The sequence below is a fragment of the Leptopilina heterotoma genome, unplaced genomic scaffold, assembly GCF_015476425.1.
Source record: "Leptopilina heterotoma isolate Lh14 unplaced genomic scaffold, ASM1547642v1 Lhet_97, whole genome shotgun sequence".
NCBI lineage: Eukaryota > Metazoa > Arthropoda > Insecta > Hymenoptera > Figitidae > Leptopilina > Leptopilina heterotoma.
This window is the reverse complement of record NW_025111203.1, coordinates 1,435,625-1,458,290: the sequence shown is the minus strand read 5'-3', so window position 1 is coordinate 1,458,290 and position 22,666 is coordinate 1,435,625. Positions and strand designations below refer to the sequence as shown.

The following is a 22,666-nucleotide window of genomic DNA, read 5'->3' as shown; positions in this document are numbered from 1 at the left end:
ATTGAGATTTGGCAACCGCGCATCAGCGTAGTGCTATATTTTTTATTATTAGCAACACTTATTATTCTACAAATTTATGTGTATATCATTTATTCAAATATTATTAGAAGTATATGCGTTCTGCTCAAACCTATATATCTTTTAGGTAACTATACTCTAGAACAAATTTCACCACTAAAATCTGGTTGTATAAACCAGGAATTTCTCTCAGTGCATAAAGTCTTTCATTTCGTTTCAGAATAAGTTCATATAGGGGCTGATGGACCTGGGAAAAACGCTATGATATGAGCCATGATATGTTTAAATAAGTTCATATTTATGCAACTTCACCATATCCGTGCGAAGCCATCAGATATCCCATCAGATAACAGATAACCCGGTTCTCTTTCTTTACAGTTCTTCTGACTACTCACAACTTACCTGATTATTAACTTATCAACCCTTAATCATAATAATAAAAGCATAACCCATAAACAAAAAGGTCTCAATATACTACGAAATCAAAATACTTATTTTGAAAAACTTCTTTTAAAGCCTTATAGTGATTTATATCACTTGAATTTATAAACATCTCAAGATTCAATCATTGTAGGTAAGATATTGAAGATCATATTGCATCCTACCATTGAAGGAAAGATATTTTTTAAGTCTAATTAATGAAGATCAGGGATAATAAATGTAACCATTGATGGTAAGATGTGTTGGTAGCCCAATCAATTGGCAACCAGTATATCTTACCCTCAACAGTTGGATCTCATATTCTTTACGTTCATTGATTAGGCAACCAAATATATCTTACCTTCAATGGTTGAATCTAAAATCTCTGATCTTCACTGAGTGGGCACCAACACATCTTTCCTTCAATGGTTGGATCTAACATTCCTGATATTCATTGGTTGGCCAACCAATATATCTTACCTTCAATGGTTGCACTGCTAAAATATACTGCTTGCGTACAATTAATCACATATCAAAGTTTAAAAATATAATATTTCCTGATTTATTTATTCGATACATCAGTCTCCATTCTCTCGTATTCTATTAATTCTGCATTGCTTCCTGAACTAGTTTCTGAATCTACATTCTTGGCAGGCTCTACACTAGTCTCTTTTACAGTTTTTTGTTTTTTTAAGCTTATCATCTTCAATTATAAGATTTTTAATGGTTCTGGCAATTAAAATGTCCTCCAACTTACTGGAATTCAGATTGCCTTTCAGGGTTGAAAAAATAAATCTCATTCCTGAGAACAAGCTTTTGACGCTGACCTGCGTCATGGGAGCAGCGTGAACAATTGTCGACAATTTGTACAATTCTGGGGACATCGTTTTGCGACTTTCCTAGAATTGTAAAACGTCCAAATCTCCATTAGATGCAGGAGTTTTTTCAAAATCGTTTAATATTTAGTCCAAAGTGGAGAAGTTGTTCGCCAATCGTTTCTGTCCTCTGCCTTCTTCTTCTTTTTCTGTTGTTCCAAAATGTTAACGTCTTTTATCCTCAATCATTAACTGAAAAATATAATATAAAATATCATGAATTTCGTACGTTAAGAAAAATTTATTTGACTTAACAGGGAAGGGAAAAAACAATAAATAACAATACATAGCGCAATTAAAATTGATAACAGGGTGTCTACTGGTCCTTGAAGTCCTGAAATTCCTGAAAATGTCCTCATAAAGTAATTATTTGGTCTCAAAGAAATAACCTTTTCACTTATTTTATTATTGTTGTTGTTGTTAGTAGTTCAAAATATCAAATAGTGTAAACAAAATTTTTGTTCAGTGATAGAATACTAGTTAAAATTTATTTAGGAACTTACCGTTTTTCGTCACTCTGCATAAAACATTTTCATTTTTTTGCACAACGTTTCCACATTGATTGAAAACAAAGTTGTTAAAAATAATTTTATCACTCATTTTCTTAAAATTGTAAAATGAATTCTCACTCATTTCAAAATAAAAATTTGCAAACCAAACCGCTTCGTAGCTAACAGAAAAACAAACTGAGAGTAATAGGTCGAATCGAACAAATATTTTGACACCAGTATATTTTGAACGATCAGAAATATTATATATTACATTATATTATATAAGTTTAATTAAATTTAAACTTCGTGCCAAACGAGCAGTGTATGCTTTACACCATAGCAGTTCATGTTGTGCTCCTGCTCCAAAAACAGTCGAACTTTTCCAGTGTTCATGACGTCATAGAGTGCCTCAGAGTAGAGCACAGCTTTTTGAGAGCAGAGTAAACTATACTCCTATACCGAGCAAGATCGCTCTCGGAGCAGATAACCGAATTCGCTATAAGGCTCTTATGCTGTAGGGTTGATAGGGTGGTTTCGTTAACATATTAAAGGAATTATGGTTTTTGCATTAAAATACATATTTTAAGAAATATTTAAGGGATTCCATTCTTTTGCCACACCCTGTACATGAGTATTTCTGAAAAAAAAGTTAAAATCTATTTAAAACTGCAGCACAGTAGAAATTCTGATTAATGACTTATTGCGAATATTGTTGCGTCCCGTTCATAATTTTATTTTAAGCAGAATTAAAATTTGTGATATGTTAAACGTTTATAGAGAGACAATTCTGACCACCTTTAGTGAAAAATGTGCATAAACTGCGCATTGTAAATTAACTATAAAATGAAATAGCGCCTAAAAATTATAACTTTTGGCTTACAGTGAAATTTACTTAAACTCAAATTTCAGGCTCGACTAAATAGTGACTTTGAAAAATCAAAAATTAGTGAAATTAATTGTCGAAATCGAATCTAAATTTCGACAATATCTAATAAGTTATTGTTCCCCCTTTGCATAATACCTGCTTCCGAAGAATTCTTATTTTCATTTAAAATTCTTGTTAATTGTTACGAATCTTTCTTTTTGACATTTTTCTCAAATGCTATGAGAAGAAATGGTTACGTTTTTCATTTTATGATTTTTTAAATAATCTTTTTTCTAAATTTCAGAAAGATCGTTTATATCTTTATTTAAAAAGAATAGAAATGCGATCTTACTTTTTCTTTTCTCCTCGTTCGAAAAAAATGTTTTTAAGTTTCATTGCGTGATATTTTGTTAAGCATAATTGTATATATTGTATACACTCAATATACATATTTTATATATGTAAAAAATATTTTATCCCTCATATGGCTATTAATACTTAGAAAGAAATTTGAATAAGTTTTTGAATAATGCTTATCAGATAATTAAAACTATGTGTATATTTTTCTAAATGCAAATTTTAAAAATAAAAATATGCCTATTGAAAGTGAAGAAAACCAAAATTAGAAATCAGTGACAAATATTTTTTTTCTTTTATTTTTGTAGTTTGCTGTGTTTCTTACTTCAATAAAATTCGATTTATTATAAAATGAAGTTAAAGATTAATCGAGTGGGATGAAATTTTAATTAATAATCATATAGTATGTTTAAAAATCATATTGGACTGACTTTTTGCTTGTTATTAGTTTGTAAATAGTTTTGAAATTGAATGAAGCGAATATACATTTTGCTTAATATGCCAAATTTTTTTTCCAATATATTGAGTTTTCATAAAATTAATGATGTAAGGAAAATTATAAACTTTATTTTCATAAATTTATTAATAAGTATTTAGTTTTATTTTTATGCTTCGAAAGAATCATTTTTGCTTCATAAAAAATAAAAAGGCTTTCTTTTTGAAATATTGAAATTATGGTAATTTTAAATTTATATTAAAAACTTAATAGATAATTAAGAGATAAGGGGATTATTAAATTTAAGGAAAGTTTTTAAATATAATTCATGTACTGTTTGAGGAGTATCTTATTAGACATAGACCATGAGTAAATTTAGGTAAAGACTCTTCTTGTGGCTAACATGATGCTTCTTTAGTAGTACAGGGGACACTTCGATGCCATTAAATTCTTTCGTGTAAACATATTGTTTACATTGTATTATTATTTATTTACATTATTTATAAGATTATGGAAATATTATTCAACAGAGAAGTAGCCTCTTAACAAGACAATTTTCCATTGTGTTAAAGTCGATGCAAGTATTTTCGATAGATCTGTCATTCGAAGACATATTTATATACTATCATTAGTTTAAATGCTTTGAAAACATTTAAATACAATTTTTATAAAAACCAGAATATTTTTTGGTTTAATCCATTATTTGTGACATGCTTTGAAGAAAAGACTCAGGCTTCGCACTCATCTACTAAAACCTACTATTTACTACTTTTTTCCGATTAGCTACTATTTGGATACTTTTTTAAATTTGTGACACTAAAAGCTACTTTTTTCTATTTTTAAAAATTTTCAAGAGTTTAAATTCGCTAATAGTTGGAATAAAAAAAAATTCTTGAAAATTTTAATAAAATTCTTCTTAGAAACAATTAGAAAAAATTTTATAAAATGAGTGCGATGCTTGAAAGTACCTGAGAAGCAAATCATTTTAAGGTTATATTTGTGTTATTTTTAGCTTAATTAAAAGTTTCTATTTAATAGTATAAAACTAAAATTAGTTTTTATAAATTATTTTAGATGTAGTGGATTATATTGAGTATCAATCCCCTTTGTGTATTTTTAATTTAAAAAATACAAACATAACCTACAATTTTTTGCTTCTTCTTTCTTCGGAGAGCGTCACATTGCTATAAGTTTTAATATTATTTATGTATATTTATTAAATTTTGATGTATTTTTTTCGATAAATATTAGGTCATAAATATAATGCATATTGTGGAATATCAGACTGCCTAAAATGAAGTGTTAGACTTCCTGATTCAAAGATTTACTCAATTTCATTTACACGTTACATTTCATGACGTCTAAGAGCTTTTCGTGTAACGTCTTTTAAGCTAAATGTTTGGGTCATGAATTTTTTACCTTCATTTAACAAAAATAGTCTTTTATTAAATTATAGTGATTCTTGTCTTTTGTTTTCTTTTTCGAATTTCTTTTCGCCGCTTATGTATCATAGTGATTTTTCTTTTTCATTTAGTTTACATAGAGTACCATAGAAAGCGTTAGAAAATAATATCTAAAAAAGAGTAAAAATTGAAAAGTTTAAGAAATTCCACTCCTGATCATTTTTATTAGCAATATTTTAGCTTAGTGTTCGAAGAAATATTATCAAAACTTTAAATTGTCACTGTACATTTTGTTCATATATCTAGACTATCTATCAGCAATTCAAAATAAATCCACTTGAAGCAATACTTTGACATGAAATGTCATATAAACTTTTCAAAATAGCAACTAGTAGTTTTGCTAATCAACAGAGTCAAGTTCAAATGCTATATTTTTATTGTCCATATCAGAAAAATTATCGGTACCACTAGCACGAGCACAAACAAATCACTTTAAAAACTGATAAATTAATCAAAAACTAAGATAATTTGAAAAGAAAAGTTCAGTTTTGTATTTGTTAGCAAAATTAATTTTAAATTGAATAATAGTCTTTTTCTTATATTTTTGACTAAATTATCGAAATATAGTCTCCATTTTTATTGTTCTCGAGTTTAGTGTGCCGAATAATTTATAAACGGGGTTGTATATAACTAATGTAGAATTACATTCCAATAGCCTAACTTAAAAACAAGAATTTTATAAAAGATTTAATTTTACAGGTAAATAGTTTTTTAAAAGCAAACAATTTTGCAAAACAGTATACATGTGCCAAACAAAATAAATGATTATAGAGTAATTAAAAATTTAATAAACTTTTACTGTATTTTTGTTAGTCCTTCATTTTTTCATTTACTTGAATTTACAAAATGTTGATTCACTTATTGGAACAGAACTTAATATATAAAAACCAATAATAATTGATGAGATAAGTAATAAAATGTGTTTTACTTATTAAAGTTAGGAATTGGTTCAAAATTATTAATGTAAAAGCTTCTGTTGATAAAGAGTTGAAGAATGTGTTTAAGAAATTTTAAGGATTAGGCTATTTTTATTGTGATTGCAAAACTTAATTTTATTTTCAAATGAACCATTTGTCAATATCAGAAATTCTCGATTTAAAGAATAAATTTGTTTTGTTGCTTGATGATGAATTTTTGTAATGCTGGCACGTTGAATTTACAGAATGTAATCAATGTGAATAATGTTGAGAGTTGCGTTGCGTAAAAAATGTATTACTCGACTAAACTAGAAATGTATAGTTATTCTATAACTAGATTTTAAGTTACTGATTTAAGGCCAAAGATTATATATTATGTATAAACACTTAAGACTATACAGCTAAAATTTAATAGACAAATAGATTTAATCGTAAATATAATAATATTGCACGTTTACTTCGGACGGATTGTAATAAATAAAAAAAGCGTTCTTTTATTATTATATTTAACCATTAGTGCATTTCTAATTAGAATAATAATTACGTAAAAGTTCAATCGCAGTCAAAGTCTACGTTGTGACCGACTGATTAAGTTTTATCAGCAATAGACAGTAACAATGGAAACTAATTTTTTTCTTTTTTTTGCGACATTGCACAGTAAGTGTATTTATGTACTACAATATTATATTATATTATAATATTAAGACAAGTAAAAGAGAGCTATACTTGATGCTGCAATACCTATCTGTAGAGTTTTTATCGAACGTTTAATCCATAAGCGCATATTAGAGTATGGCATGAGTTTATTTTATTATTACAATAAACTACTGTGTGAATAGTATTTGATATTTTTTTCCTTATTTAGAAGACTGCTGTAACCTTTTCCTTTATCCAATACATTATCAAAATGCATAAATTAAGAAGAAACCTTATAATCAAGTCTACTTTATAAAATATTACAATTTTTTTTAAACAACTGTGTTTCACATTAAGTTATTCAAAAAGAACGAAAATCGTTTTAAGGTCAGGCATTTTTTTGCCTCCGATAAATGGGGGTCCGATAATTGGATTTATAAAAGTTTTGGTGTCCGATAATTAGAACAAGTGACTTGACTTTATATTTTCCTTGTATTTTTCTAAAAATAAATTATTTGGCTCTAAACTAAATTTCTATACGCTTCTAAGGACGCCTAATTTATATATTCCAAACATTATCTGCCATCCACATATTTTTACACGGAGAGAAAGTTATATTAAATTTTGTAAAAGAATTTCCCAATTTGGGGAAAAAGTGCCACAATCCGAAATTTTGACATAGAAAATACTAAATAGTGAAAGAAATAATATGAAATTTAGTAATATTTCGGTTTGTGGCACTTTTTTCCCAAATTGTAAAATAATTTTACAAAATTTAATATATATTTTCTCTCCGTGTAATTATGCAAAAATTTACTTATATTCAACGACTTAACACTAACTGTCCGATAACCAATTTTACAATAACAAATTAGCCGATTTAAAAAAAAAACAACGTTTTTTTGGCCTCCAAGTTCTACGACGAAAAGTTGAAAAATAAAAAAATAATAAAAATCCTCCCAGGGTTACCTCAAAGAACATCTCCTTTAACAAATGCATTTTGACTTTTTTTATTGTTTTAAATGATTCTATTGTGAGTTACAGCATATACCGCAAAACAACTTTTTTTGGAGGCACTTGAGAAGATTCTCATTTACTCGCTCACTATTTCGCTATAAAAATTTGGAAAAATATTGTTCAAATGTTGCAGTATTATATAAAAATTGATAAAACCAATTAACTCTTTATGTATCGCCAAAAAAATTCTTAAAAATATGCATTTTTTTCAACGACTTAACTTTACCCCCCCCCCTTAATTTCCCGTGATTCACGTTTCATACGTAATAAAGTTTTCTACTTATTTATCGGTTACCATGGTTACGTACAAGAGTAAGAGAGGCAGAAAATGAATGATTTTATCTCTCTTTCTCTGTTTCTCTCATACGTTACCATGACAACTTTAAGGTAAGCAGAATACAGTACTGTGACCAAACCTTTGCCGAAATTCCCAACACAAGATTCCCGAGCTGTGCTTGGAGATTCTCATTTTTCTCGTTGCATCTTGCATTGAATCGATTGAATCTAAAGAATTTCGTAAACGAATTTAAAGTTATTAATTGTTATGTGAAAGTGATAACGATATTATTTATAAAACTGAGTAAGTGATTTATGTTAACACTTATTGCCTGCAGCAAAATATTCCGTACAATTTTATCTTATTTTGTTAATATTTTGTCTTATTATTTCGTACAAATTGCAGGTTACTGGATTCTGCACTGTAAACTTTGTTTTGGACATCATTAGACAACTCATTTAAAATGTAAGTTTACTTTAATTACCTAGTTTTGGTTAAGATAAATGAAGAATAGACAATTTACATATTATAAGCATTTTAAACAATTGAAAGATTTATTTGAATCTGCAATTTTCTGCCGATTGCAAATGAATTAAGAAATATAACCTTAAATTTGCCAAACAATGTCAAAATTTAATTCCGCAATAGTCACTTTTGACCCTTTTGACTTATAAAATAGTGCCAATTCTTTTACTAAATGAATTAGTAAGCGTATTTAATAATTTTTTAGGTTAATAATTACTTATTTATTTGTAAATGCTATATTTTAATTATTAACGTTTATTACAAAATGTGTTAATAGTTTTTTTTAATAAAAATGAGTACACTGTAAGAAATCCTTATTGAAATTTCAATCGTACCACGATTGACATAAAATTACAACGGACCGTCGTATGAAATTTGCTTCAAATATGTAAAATTCCAATTCTTTATGAATTCTCCACACAGAGTTGTTGAAAATTAATTTGCAACTGTAATTGTCAAAAATTCATTGAAATTTACTGAAAGTGTGTAAAAAATGTATTGAATAATAGCGCATGCGCATAATGCTAAGCATTTTTGGCATATATCAAGCGGGAAATTTAAAGTTTCAAAAAAATAATTTTTTTAAATATTCAATAAACAAGGTTTTCTTTTATTTTCTATTTTATTAATTAATTAATTAATTGAAAATTTACATGAACGTAATCTGGAAATTATAATTTAACAGTACTTATTAATAAACGTAGTTGAACATATTGTATCACTTTTTCTGAAAATGTTAATGATCATCAAGTTGAAGTCCACAACGTTGATGAACGAAAAAAATTGTTCACTAAGTAAATTGCACAAAAATATTTACAATAATAATTATAATTTTACAATTAAATTTCAATTAAAAATAATATTTCAATGTATTAAATAAATTTTGTTCGTTAATCAACGTTGTGAACTTTAACTTCGTAATGTAGAGACTTATGTAGAAACGAGAAGTATGATACATCAGACATTTAAAATTTAGATTCCTTAATTTTTTTAAACAAATATCAGACTTTTTTCAAAACGCAGACTCTACAATAAAACGCTACAATAAAGCAATTTAAACGTCTGTTGACAATTTCTTTTGGATATAATGCTTTTCGAATAAATTTTATTTTTAGATTTTAAAGATAGTTATTTGCTTAAAATTTAAATTAATTATTTACCTACTTTTTACAATTCAACAGCTTTAGAAATTAAATTTCAATCAGTAGATAACTTTTTTAAATTTCATTTGAGACTATCTGTAAATTATAATTTAACAGTACTTATTAATAAACGTAGTTGAACATATTGTATCACTTTTTCTGAAAATGTTAATGATCATCAAGTTAAAGTCCACAACGTTGATGAACGAAAAAAATTGTTCACTAAGTAAATTGCACAAAAATATTTACAATAATAATTATAATTTTACAATTAAATTTCAATTAAAAATAATATTTCAATGTATTAAATAAATTTTGTTCGTTAATCAACGTTGTGAACTTTAACTTCGTAATGTAGAGACTTATGTAGAAACGAGAAGTATGATACATCAGACATTTAAAATTTAGATTCCTTAATTTTTTTAAACAAATATCAGACTTTTTTCAAAACGCAGACTCTACAATAAAACGCTACAATAAAGCAATTTAAACGTCTGTTGACAATTTCTTTTGGATATAATGCTTTTCGAATAAATTATATTTTTAGATTTTAAAGATAGTTATTAGCTTAAATTTTAAATTAATTATTTACTGACTTTTTACAATTTAACAGCTTTAGAAATTAAATTTCAATCAGTAGATAATTTTTTATAATTTCATTTGAGACTATCTGGAAATTATAATTTAACAGTACTTATTAGTAAACGTAGTTGAACATATTGTTTGTAAATACTTTTTCTGAAAATGTAAATGAACAGTTTCATGCAGAGAAGAGAAGTATGATACATCAATCATTTAAAATTTAGATTAACAAATTTTTTTAAAACAATATTCAATCTTTTTTTTAAAAAGTAAATTATGCAATGAAAATTATAAACTTTTATAAACATACAACACTTTTATCACAGTAGAATGATTGTAGACAACACTTATATCATAGTAGAATTATTGGAAAATGTATACTTTATTCTTCAGGGTCGATGCAGAATTTTTTTAACTTATTGTAAAAAGTGTTGACTTTTGAAAGGACAGCAACTCTATTCGTAGATTTGCTTCCAGATTCCGGATTTAAGTTCAAGCAATACCGTTGAAGAAATTCTAGAGTGCAAGCGGCGCCGGAAGGGTACGTTCTGTTCCAAACGAAGAAAGTGGCATAGAGCCACATTACAGCTTCTTCAAAATCGAGAGTAAAATCTACATGTAGATTATCGTACATCAATTGATAGATAAGAATATTGTCATTTTCTGTAAAAAAATTTAGAATAGAAATATTTTTTAAATATTCAGGACAAAAAATTTTTTAATACGCTGCTCAAAAAAGAAAAACTTAGAATCGGGTTTACGTAACGAAATTAACGTTTTTCCTTGATTTCTAGATAGATAACAAGTTTTCGCTTCGAATAGTGAAATTTTTTATTCAAATATAGTTTATTTCATTTACTTTAAAATCATATTAGTCAAGTAAATATTTATTTGATAGTAGACAAGTATCTTACAATTTCCATATTTCGAAAAAAAAAATTTATACGAAGGGAACGAAATAAAAAATATTAATATTTGATTATTGGTGTATTACTATTGAAAATAAAAGCAATCTTTAGTTTAAACTGAATAAAATTGAATATAGGTCGAATATTTGATACTTTTACTAACCTACAATGACTATAAAGGGTCCACTCGATGCGGTTGCAACATTTTTCCAGTCTTCTCCGGGCTAAATAAGTAAAAGTCAAACAATTAGAATTTAATTTGAAATATATCAGTAATATGTACAGAAAAATTTGATACTTACAGGACAAACTGAAATCAAAGTTTGTACACTTTCTTTGAAATAGTAAAAAATTATTTTAATAATTTCAAAACTATCATCTGCTGTTTCTGCTTGCGTTAAATTGAAAGCTTTTCCATATGCGAAAATTGTAGCTTTGTCATTAATAAATCCATTTTTAAGCTGTTCAATTGAATGACCCATTTGAAGCGCGTAATGATGGAAAAGATACTCGTGTATAGACAAAATTGGCCAATTGTTTGCTAATGATTCTATATCTGGCAATTTTTCAAAATCATTAAAAAAGTCACGTTGAGCTTTAAATGTTTTGGTAATATTCTCTAAATTTTCTGCGTGTTCATCAGGAGAAATTTCTGTCCTATTGAATGTAGAATATGATTCATGTAACATTGTTTTTCTTTCGGAAATCGTTCCCTCAGTTTCTCCTTCAGGGTGCTCATTCAACTCCCAATTAGTGGCTCCTAATTTGGCTTGACTAAGAAATTTTAAGGCTTTTGAATTTCTCCTCGGTCTTGTGGTGTTGCTTCTCTTTGAAATACTTATTAAGTAGTTATGATGATTTAGAAGGCTGCTGTAGACACTAGTAAAACCATTTCCAAATTTTATATTATTTTTTCTGTCTTCGAAACTCTCAGGATATTTTGCAACAATTTCTTTTGCAACAGTACGAAATACTGCACATGGAATAAATTTATTAATATTATGCATTTGAAGAATGACTTTATGTATAACTTCTTTCTTAATTTCATTTTGTGATTGTCCTTGTTCCAATTTTTCTATGTAATTTCGATCTAAATTTGTCCAATCATATTGGTAATTATGCCAAATATTTATGTTTCTGAGTAATAGTGGATTCGGATCAACCCTTGGTACATGATCATGTGGAAGAAACTGCTGATTTGGTTCATCATTGCCTGGCAACCTTTCTGTTTCCTGAACTGGTCCTGGTATTCCATTTTCATTCATAGAAGAAGAAGCACTTGCTGAATTAACTTCTGTCCAATTTTCATTCTCTTTTAATAAGATAAAAACTTCTTTTTGAAAATGTTCTAAAATTTCATCGCTGTCAATCAGTGTTCCATCCGTTTCAAGACAAAGACTTTCTCCATCAAAGCCCAATTTCAAATTTGCGCATGCAATAAAGTTCTCCAATGTTGGTTGGCAAATTACGCAAACCCGTTTTTTTCGATCGGCCGACCACACTTTGAAGACTGGCATCTGTAAAGAAAAGAGTAGTTAGTAATCATTAAACATTAACTTACAATAAAAATGAAATTTACCATTTAATGTCACTAAAGTTTTAAACGTTTAAATGAACAAAATGTAAATCAAACATTTAATTAGTTAACATTGTATATTTTTGTAGACTTTTCGATAATTTTTAAAAAACTGCTAAACTGTTACCAACATTATTTGTAGTTGGTAATATTCTTTTTAAAGTTATCGAAAACTTTACTAAAAAATATACAATATGGAATATTTGTAGACATTAAGTATAGAAATTCTTTACGGAACTCCGTACGGAAATTTTTTACAAAGAAGAAATAAATAAATTAGAAAAAGAAGCGCCACTCATCGGCTTCCCTCTTACATCGCTTCCCTGCCGCGTCACCGAAAAAAAATAGAGACGGCACTCGATCGAATTTCCCTCGATGGAGGTTTCAGTGTATGTGAAACAATTGTCAAGTAACTGGCATTTTTTTAATTAGTTGAAAAAAATTATATTTTAAGCTTAAAATTATTTTCTTTGTATTTCAATTATTATGTATAATTTTTGTTATCTCTTTTTAACTCTGTGAAAAATAATTTTTTTTTAAATGAACCTAATGAAACCTAAATTAATATTTATGTTGATAAATTGCAGTTTTGTAAGGCAAAGACAAATGTAGATAGGAATAAAGGAAATTGGTAATTAAATTTGAAAAGAATTATACTTACATATTATTGTCCTTCATAAGTCGGGATCGAAAGGTGAATATTTCGGTAAATAATACAATGACGAGGAGAGAACAATTTCTCCGATTGGATCAGGGGATAATAATGAGGAGAATGGAAAAATTTTTAACGGGTCTTGTGATGTTTCGTCGCAGGAAAGTGTCTCGTTATAAGAAAGTGTCTCATAAACACCTAATTTAGTGTTTGGAATAATTTCTTTTATACGTCCAATGAAATAAATATTTGAATTATCACTGTTGATTACAATAATTTCAATTCTGCATATAACGAAGTTTCCAAAAGTACTTTTCCCTACACAGACTGACATATTTCGCAAATACTTAATACCACGATAATCCACTTCAGAAGAGAATTTTAGTCCTTCAATCGAATCTTTAGAAAAAGTGTTTTGAATTAAAACATTAATATTTACATAATGATTTTCTGCTACATAAGGTGAACAATTATAAGAGATGACTGCATTAGAGAAATCGTTGTTTAAACCTTGCATTTTTTGACGTTTAGTAGCCAAAGTTTTAGTAACATTGCGAAAATTGCGACAATGTCTAGCAGAATTTTTAAAAACTTGGTGCACACTCTCTAATCTTAGTGTTTGTACATGTTTAAGTGGTCCAAATTCTAAAGTTAAATCCGGATAATGTGAAACAATATGATGTTTCGGTTGTAATTTTATTCTTGGGAAACAAGCTAATCTGAGGCTTAAATAGTCTTCAATTTTGGAATTAATTAAAGTGATTTGCCCGGAAGACAAAGCAGGCGCGCAAATTAAAGTGCATACCTCTCTTAAACTTAAAACCATTTGCCACACTTGATCTGCTTCATTTTTTATTTTGTCAAAAATTGCTAAAGGAAGTATTAATATTAGTCGTTTTATCTCGCTAGCTGTGCCACATAACTTTGGGTAATTTTTTTTAATAACAGGAAGAACGGACTTTGTCGAACTATTGTCAGTTGACAACCTAATATTTCGAAGCCTGCAATTTAAAAAATGAATTCGAAACCATTTCTTCTTTAAAAAATATTTAATGATATACATTAAATCTCGCGGTATAATGCCTTCAAAAAGGTCATGTGCAAGGCATGGTGGCAAGCCAGGGCGACAAACATGAAAGTTATTTAGTTTATTTAAACAAGAATTTTTTTTTATTCCTTTAACCATAGAATTTGTTTTAATGGCTTCACTAGCACATTTGTCATAATTATCAGGAGTTCTAAACGGAATATTGGACCATTGGTTCTTTGAAAATTGACTTCTATCTATTTCGCAAAAACGGCAAAAATAATTGGATTTACTGAAATTTTCAGTAAATTCTCCAAGGCCATTACTACCCAAGTTGTCACCGTAGACAAAAGCAATGGTTCCCTTAAATAACATTTCCTGGTCCCCTACTAACATTTTAACCCCAACAGTTTCTAACATTTTTAAATCCTCTATTAGCTGTTTAAAAAATATATCCCAACCAAATCGTTTGAGATCTTTTTCAAGACACAATAATACGAGACGGACATTATTTGTTTTAGATCTCAAATAAGGTGGTAAATTGCCTAGTATCATATAAACTCCTACTACTTTATTTTTACCTCTTGAAGACCCTATCGGGTTACAAATTTCGAAAGCATCCTGATATAATAAAATTTTCAAATTGTTTACATTATGCATGAAAAAATCATTATTCTTCGTAGCATTGCCGTCAGTAAAATCAAAAAAGCCTTCTTGTTCATTTAACTGAGGGTGTAAAACATGATTGAGAACATCCTTATTTTCCAATAACAATTTTATTGTTGACAAAATTGGGACGTATTGATAATAACATTCTTTTTCGTTTTCGGAAACTGGAAAAGACAACTGCACGGGTTCAACGTATTTAAAATTTTTGTCATAATATTTATTTCTACAAAAAGTTGTTCTTAATAAGCCAGTTGTAGTACTGTGGGCTTCGAAAATAGGCGAAAAACTATTGTTGAAAATGTTTGCAACTTTTTCTTTGTCATTATCAGATAAGTCACTATTAAAATTAGAATTCAAAAAATTGTTTGAAGATCTTTCAATTTCAGAAAATATGCCTTCAATGAGTGGTTGTAATACAGCTTCTGTTGCATTATGATTTACAGACAAATCTAAATAAAGCTGAGCAAACCTTTTTACACTAGCAGAATTATTAGAATCAAAGTCAATATTATTTTGTGAATACGTAGGGTAGTTATCATTTTTAAGCTGAGGTGGATTATTTAGTACAATATTACTGTCATTTTCATTCGGTGATTGTAAAATTGAATTTTCTAATGCAATATTACTTTCTGTGTTACAAAGATTGCTATTTAAATTTGTCACAATTAAATCATCACAATTACGATGAATTCTGCTAATGTGAATGCGTAAAGAGTTAGAGGACAAAAATTTTTTGTTTGCAATAGGACAATTTGGAATTGAGCAGAATACACCTGTATTGGATTTTTTAAAATGTGCATACAAATGATTTTTTAGTATTTTCAAATCATTGCATTGAAAATTACACATTCTTTGTTTGCAAGAATACTGAACATTTTGACTTATATACCTATGATTTCTAAAAATGTGTACATTAAAAGAACCATAGGTATTGAACTTTTTTGTACATCCCGAATAAGCACACAAAATTTCCAAATTAGCATCGAAGGCATGTTTTCTTTGGTGTTTATTATATTCTCTTATATATTTAAAACTTAAATCACAAGAATGACATGAAAACATCGTAAAAAATTTTAGTTGACGAAGCCAATACTATATCAGTCCAAGTTATTAAACGTACGTGTTTGTTATAAAAAATATAAAGAATTCTAATAAAGGCAGGAATGGAATTTGTTCTCTGTCATTTATGTACAATACATAATTAGCATACTGTATTGCGACACGATCTGAAAAATTTAAAAAATTTGTTGTATGACAATAGGTATAAGAATAAGTTTATTTAATTTTATTCAACATACACTCACTCCGGGGAAAAATTAATATCACTTAATGAAACTATTAACAAAATTTTGAATTTAAATATTTTATTTACATGAAAAATAGATTTTACTAATTTTTTTACTTCACTGTAAAATGAACCATTCATAGTTTTATAACTAATTAACTTTTTCAAAAAATAATTTTCAAAAAATTAAAACACTGGTTGGTATAGAAACTAAAATAATTATCAAATTGTATACTAAAAAAAAATAAACATGTGAAAGAATTTTAAGTTTTCAGGAAATTATCAAACTATACAAGACATTTGCAAAAATAACACAAAAAATTTGAGAATTACACTTTCCATAGAAATTAAGTACAGGCTGCGTATTTACTTTCAGAAGCAAATATAGCTTTAGTCGATTAATTAAAGATAAAAGTCGTTTATTTTAGTATAAAAATGTAAAAAATTTCATTTTATATTTCCCTGGCCTTTTACTAATTTCTAAATAACATTATTTGAAATTTTATCAATTTTGTTAAATAAATACTAAAATATCTAAAATTTATTTTCCTCCAGGAATTAAAAATTTTTTAATTTCAATTTATTCTTTTTCAATTTTATTAATTCTAAAAACTATTACTATTATATATTATTATTACTATTTCTATAACTCAACCGCTATAACTCTTCCAATTATTTCAATGGAAAGTCTAAAAAAGTGGATTGAAAATGGATCAAAAATTTGTTTTCTTTTATTAAATATTGTAATGTAATTTCTCAAAAATAATTTTCGTACAATTAGAAAAACAGATAAATTTTGTGTAGAATGTTAATTGTATTATAAAATTTCTTGATTTTAAATTAATTATATTTCACAATTTTCGAATATTTAATACATAACCTTAAAATTTCTTAAACTCGAGTTGAACGCGTTGTACAAATTTTCAGGTTTATTGGAAAACAAATTCTTTTTAAGCGTAAAAAAAGTATTCTTAATAATTATATGGAATCCATAATAAAATATGATTTAAATTAAGACTTACCTTTACATCAGGGCTTTTCACTGAACGGAAAAAATTTAACTTTTGGTCCTCACGCGTTGAAGTCCACCGGAAAAAGAACGAGAATTAGCAAAATTCGAGAACATTCGAAGAAGTTTCTAAATTTTCATATTTTATCTGACTTTTACACATTTCGTGTAAAATTTTTTACAAACTTGTTGAATTTTCAACAACCTCGATAAATTTACACATATTACTATATTACACTTTTGTTGAAATTTCATACGACGGTCCGTTGTAATTTTATGTCAATCGTAGTACGACTGAAATTTCAATAAATTCTTGAAAGTTACATGGACTGACCATTTAAATTTCATTAATTCTGTTATATTCATACGACGTTCCTATTAAAGTTTTACACATTTCATGGAATATTCAATATCGATTTCTTACAGTGTATTTTTACAAAAGTCATAATTTCGTATTTTAACAGAAAAAGACAAATTAAATTTTAATTTCATTTCAGTAGAACTCTATAAATCTGGATTAGTAGTTTTCTACTAATGAAATAGGTCGGATTCATTTACCAATTGAATTAATAACAGTTTTGACTAATTTTTAGTAAAGAACTACCATTTGCTTTGCTATAGTAAAAAACACTACTAATATTCATTAGTAAGTCGTATTTTTTACTACTTCAAATTAATAAGCCGCTTACTACATGAATTAGTAATTTTCAAATTCAAATTTTATATCGTAAAGAATTTTATAAATCATAAGGTGGTTTGTTCAACAAAATGAAGACCTTTACATAAATAATTAAAATATTATTATTAATAGTTTAATTAATAATTTTTTTAATAATTTTTTTTAATTCTAATACTAAACCTTTAATTTTTTCCATTTCTGACAATAATTTCTTTTTAAATAACTTAATTCTTGAAGAACTATTATAAAATTATAACTTATAAATTATTTAATAAATAATTTTATTTATACATTTCAAAATTAAATAGATTTTAAAATAGTTGCGTTTACAATTTTCATAAATAGATGAACTTCAAACAGTTTCAATTTAATTTAAAATTTTATAAAATTGCAATCTTTAAAGAATTTAATTAGAAATTTTAATGAACTTAGATTTTTGCAAAAATTTTCAAAATTTTAATTATTCTGAAATTAGTCAAATTTTTTAGTATATCCTATTTAATTAATTATTAAAAATAAAGAAATTAACAAGGAATTGTAGTTAAAAAAACTAAAAAAAAGTTTGAAGTTTGCAGAAGTTTCAAATGATTTGCTAAAATTCAATTATTTCCAAAAGTTATAAAATTCTTCGCATAAATTCAATTATATTCAGAAATTTAAAGAAATTCTGGTCAAAATTTCAATTCTCTTCATAAATAAGAAAATTTTTCTTCGAAATTCAATTATTTTAAAAATTTTTAATAAAATTCTTGGCAAAATTCCAATTATTTGCAAAAATTTTCCTAAATTCAATAATATTCAATATCTACTATTTTAATCAAATTTTCTAAAAGAATTCAATTATTTAAAAAAAAATTTATTACAATTCTTCGCAAACGTTTAATTATTTTCATAAATAATAAAATAATTTCCCAGGAATCCTTTATTTATAAATTTTTTATAAATTTCTTTGCAATAATTCCATTATTTTCATAAATAATCAAACTCATCGCAGAATTTCAATTATTTTTAGTACAATTTTAATCGAATACCTTAAAAAAATGTATAATTGCATGTTTTTAAAAATTTTATTTAAATTCATCGAAAGAATTTAATTATTTAAAAATTTGTTCTTAACATTCTTTATGAAAATTTAATATTAAGAAAGATTTGTTTATTCAATATAAATTATTAATTTTTGTACTTAAATAATTGAATTCTCGTAGAATTTTCAAATAGAAATTGATTTAAAAGTGAATTTTAGTTAAAATTTTACATAATAATTTAATATTAAAAGCATTATAGTGCATTTTTAGAAGTTAGTAATTGAATTTTAAAAAAGTTTTAAATTGAAATCTTTTTAAATTTGAATTTTTCATATTTTTAACTTATAATTCTGTAGAATTAATTTTTTTCAGAAAGTTTAATTGAAATAATTCCAAGTTTTTTTTTTCAAATATATATTAATTAAAGAATTTCCGAGTAATCTAAAAAATTTGGTGAAATTGAATTGTAAACAAATACATTTAAAAATTTTCAGAATTTTAAAAAAAATTATTGTAAGTAATTGATTTAACGAAGAATTTTAGTTAAAAATTTTAGAAAATTATAATTGAATTGAAATGATGAAAATAATTTTGATGTAGTTACAGTAAAAATATTTCTTATAGTAGAAAATAATGATCTTATTACTCGGTCATTTGTAATTATTATAAAACATGAAGACTTCATGTTTTATAATATTATTCTCATAAATTGTTGAATTTAAAAAAAATTTGAATGTTTTGAAAATCTTAATTCCTATGGAAGAACAATAATGATTAAATATTTTTTTAAAAAAGAAGTTATTGCTGTTTTCAAATAATTTTACAGTTAAAGAAATTCGTAAATGAATGTAATAGAACATTTTTTTGAGTATCTAATCAGTTTAGAGTGATTCGCAGAATATTTTTTAGGGATAAAGAACTCGTGTTAGAATATAAATAAAATAAAAAGTACAATTCTTTTTCTTTCAGATTCAACGCCAGCGGAGGAATGGAGCGACGATTAAAAAGTAAGACATCAAGTATGTCGCAAGAAGAAAATGTAAGTAACGCCAAGAGGCCTCGGATGTCACGAAAACATAATGTAAACAATAAAGGAAGAGACAATGATGAATCGGTTGATCTAACTACGAAGAACGAACTTGACAGTGAAGCAGAAGAAGAGAGTAATGTGGATCAAGAAATAGATCATGCGCCTATAGAGATATACAGTTCTAGTGACGAAGAAGATTGTGAATCGGAAAAGGAAAATAATGAAGATGAACGGCCAATTCGAACAATGTTCCAAGGATTTGCATCAATGGCTGGAATGCTTGTTCCACTGAAAAATTATGCACAATTAGCATCAATAGATCACTTATTATTAGAACTAACAGTGGCTGTGCGGTACAATAACACTTACGATCAACTTTTGAGGCGATTGCAACTATTGAAAAAGACATATGTTCATATAAATGTACCCACATCAAAGAATGCCTTGTGGAAGACAATTGGAAGAGATGACTCCAGCTTGGTATATCGTTTATACTGTGAAATGTGCCAGGAACTTGTAGGAAATGGCAAAAACGTGGAAAGAAACTGCAAGTGTGGAGCTTGCGGTCCGCATAAAGAAGAAACATGTGTAGGAACTTTTATCCAAGTACGTTTAGCTCCGCAGATAAAGGAATTTTTGGATTCGCCGAAAGCAGCCGAAGCTCTACGATATAAAGAAAGGAGAGTAAAGACAGATCCTAATGCGCTGGAAGATGTATTTGATGGTCGGGAATATAAACACTTGTCCGAAGATGGATTTTTACGGAACCGGAATAATTTCACACTTTCTTTCTGGACGGACAAATTAAACCTCACGAAATCTTCGAAATCTAGATACTATCCATTTCTTCTACAACTTAATGAGTTGTCGCCTCTGGCTAGACAGAGAAATATGTTTCTAGCGGGACTCTGGATTGGGAAACAAGATCCTAATATGGGAGAAATAATGGAACCGATAGTTGATGATATTAACGAACTCTACGACGTTGGGATTCGTTGGAAACCTGATGGGGAACAAGAGGTACTTAGTAAATTTGTGGTCGCTTTCTTTACAACAAGCTCGGTTGTTCAACCAATGGTCTTGAGAATGAATCAGCACTTTGAAGAATTTGGCTGTTTGTTCTGTTTCGCGAAAGGAAAGTGTATTGGAAAGGAAAGGATCTACGATTCTACGGTGTCAGATTTACGTACCTGGGAAACAATGAAAGAAGACATAACTAAGGTAATGAAAACTGAAAAAGAGTCGAGAGGTGTCGTTGGTTGCTCCCGATTAGCAACTCTCAGAACATTCGATCTCATTAAGGGTCAAGTTGTCGACAATGTTAACAATGATTATTTGGGTAACGCTAAGAAATTCAATCAATTGTTCCTGAAAAATGTTGGAAAGCCTTGGTACATCGGCAAACGGGACAAGATAAAAGAAGTCGATAATATTTTGACAAAAATTGCTGTACCTTCAATCCTCACAATTTCAAAGAAACCTCGTAGTATAAACACATCGAACAGTTGGAAAGCTTCCGAGTGGCGCAACTATCTTTTGTACTTCAGTCTTCCTTGTCTTGACGAAATCCTACCGGAACCGTACTTCAGTCACCTAGCCAAATACTCCGAGGCGATGTTCATTTTAAACAGTGCGTCAATCTCGAATACAGACTTAATGAAAGCAAAACGTTACTTAGACGACTTCGTTAATGATACTCAAAAGCTCTACGGTGAAATTAATATGCAGTTCAGTGTCCACTTCAACAGACATTCGGTCTTCCCGACGGAAAACTGGGGCCCTGCGTGGGTGTTTTCGACTTTGCCCTATCAGTCGATGTGTACACCCATCGCGGATTCGATTATAACTCCGAAACATCGAGCAGAACAGTTCGTGACTAGGTTCTTCATGAAGAAGTTTGTTTTACGTACCGCTGAGCAGGAAAAAATTAGCAATGTGACAAGAAAGGAAATTTATGATCTTCTAGACAAGAAAAATGTAGAAAGTAATTTCGTTGGAGAAGGAACCCCGAGAAAGTGTCACGCCAGTTCGGAAGTAATTCAACTGATCAATGCGAAAAAGGGAAAAAATGAGAAAATAGAGAATACGATAGTAAGTTACTTTCAGAAAGCAACTATAAATGGTGTTAGTTACGCCATAAAGATGGCAAAACAAAAATTTTGTAATCACATCGCGTACTGCCATGACAAGAAATTCATAGTCATCAAGAATATAATATCCTATCAACAGGGGAGAGAGACAACTGCCGGTTTTATTGCCGAAGAATTAAAAGACCTTGGAGGAGCTTATAACACAGAGTATATAAGATTTGTCGAACCGACAAAAAATAACGTTTTTATTTCATACCTCGATGTTTCAGCGCCGGGAATATTGATAAAGGCAAAGAAAGGGACTGTCGCTGTCCACCTTTGTAACTGCTTGGAAACTGATTAAGGAAGAAAAGCAGAATGAATGTTTAATTAAGAAGAACAGTATTTTCGACGTTTATATTTTATTGAGTTTATTTTTATAATATTTATTGAGGAAAATTAAAGAGATGTTGTTGATAATTAGTCACTAAAAATAAATATTATATATTTTGTCAATATAGATTTAAAAAGAAATTAAAATTGTGGACCGAATTAATCGTTACCACAAGTAAAAATGTTCTAAGAGTTTAAATTATGTACTTAATTACATAACTATTTTTATACTGCAAGTTCTAATCGTGTTTTTTTAATAAAAATTATCGTTCGTACAAACAAAGAATGCAGTTAAATTGTTTTATTCTATTTCAAACCAAAAT

General features: G+C 27.7%; 2 protein-coding genes across 4 annotated transcripts; one reads left to right on the top strand and one right to left on the bottom strand.

Annotated features, from left to right (window-relative positions):
* Window positions 1-7,914: 7,914 nt before the first annotated feature.
* On the top strand, window positions 7,915-22,626 carry LOC122512303. Its single transcript, XM_043628060.1, has 3 exons — window positions 7,915-8,075; window positions 8,178-8,237; window positions 19,821-22,626. Exon 3 carries the CDS (start codon window positions 19,840-19,842, stop codon window positions 22,312-22,314), a length of 2,475 nt encoding a protein of 824 aa, XP_043483995.1. The 5' UTR covers window positions 7,915-8,075; window positions 8,178-8,237; window positions 19,821-19,839; the 3' UTR covers window positions 22,315-22,626.
* LOC122512301 lies at window positions 8,570-17,556 on the bottom strand. Of its 3 annotated transcripts, XM_043628058.1 has the most exons (5): window positions 17,161-17,556; window positions 13,167-16,079; window positions 11,232-12,446; window positions 11,093-11,153; window positions 8,571-10,684 (listed from the first exon to the last, which is right to left on the bottom strand). In XM_043628058.1, the coding sequence occupies exons 3-5, from the start codon at window positions 12,444-12,446 to the stop codon at window positions 10,404-10,406; spliced, it is 1,557 nt and encodes a 518-aa protein (XP_043483993.1). In that variant the 5' UTR covers window positions 13,167-16,079; window positions 17,161-17,556; the 3' UTR covers window positions 8,571-10,403. The 3 variants fall into 3 exon arrangements, with proteins under 3 accessions (XP_043483994.1, XP_043483993.1, XP_043483992.1); XM_043628059.1 differs by lacking the exon at window positions 13,167-16,079 and having other exon boundaries at window positions 8,570-10,684; XM_043628057.1 differs by lacking the exons at window positions 8,571-10,684; window positions 11,093-11,153; window positions 11,232-12,446 and having other exon boundaries at window positions 13,173-16,079.
* Window positions 22,627-22,666: the final 40 nt, after the last annotated feature.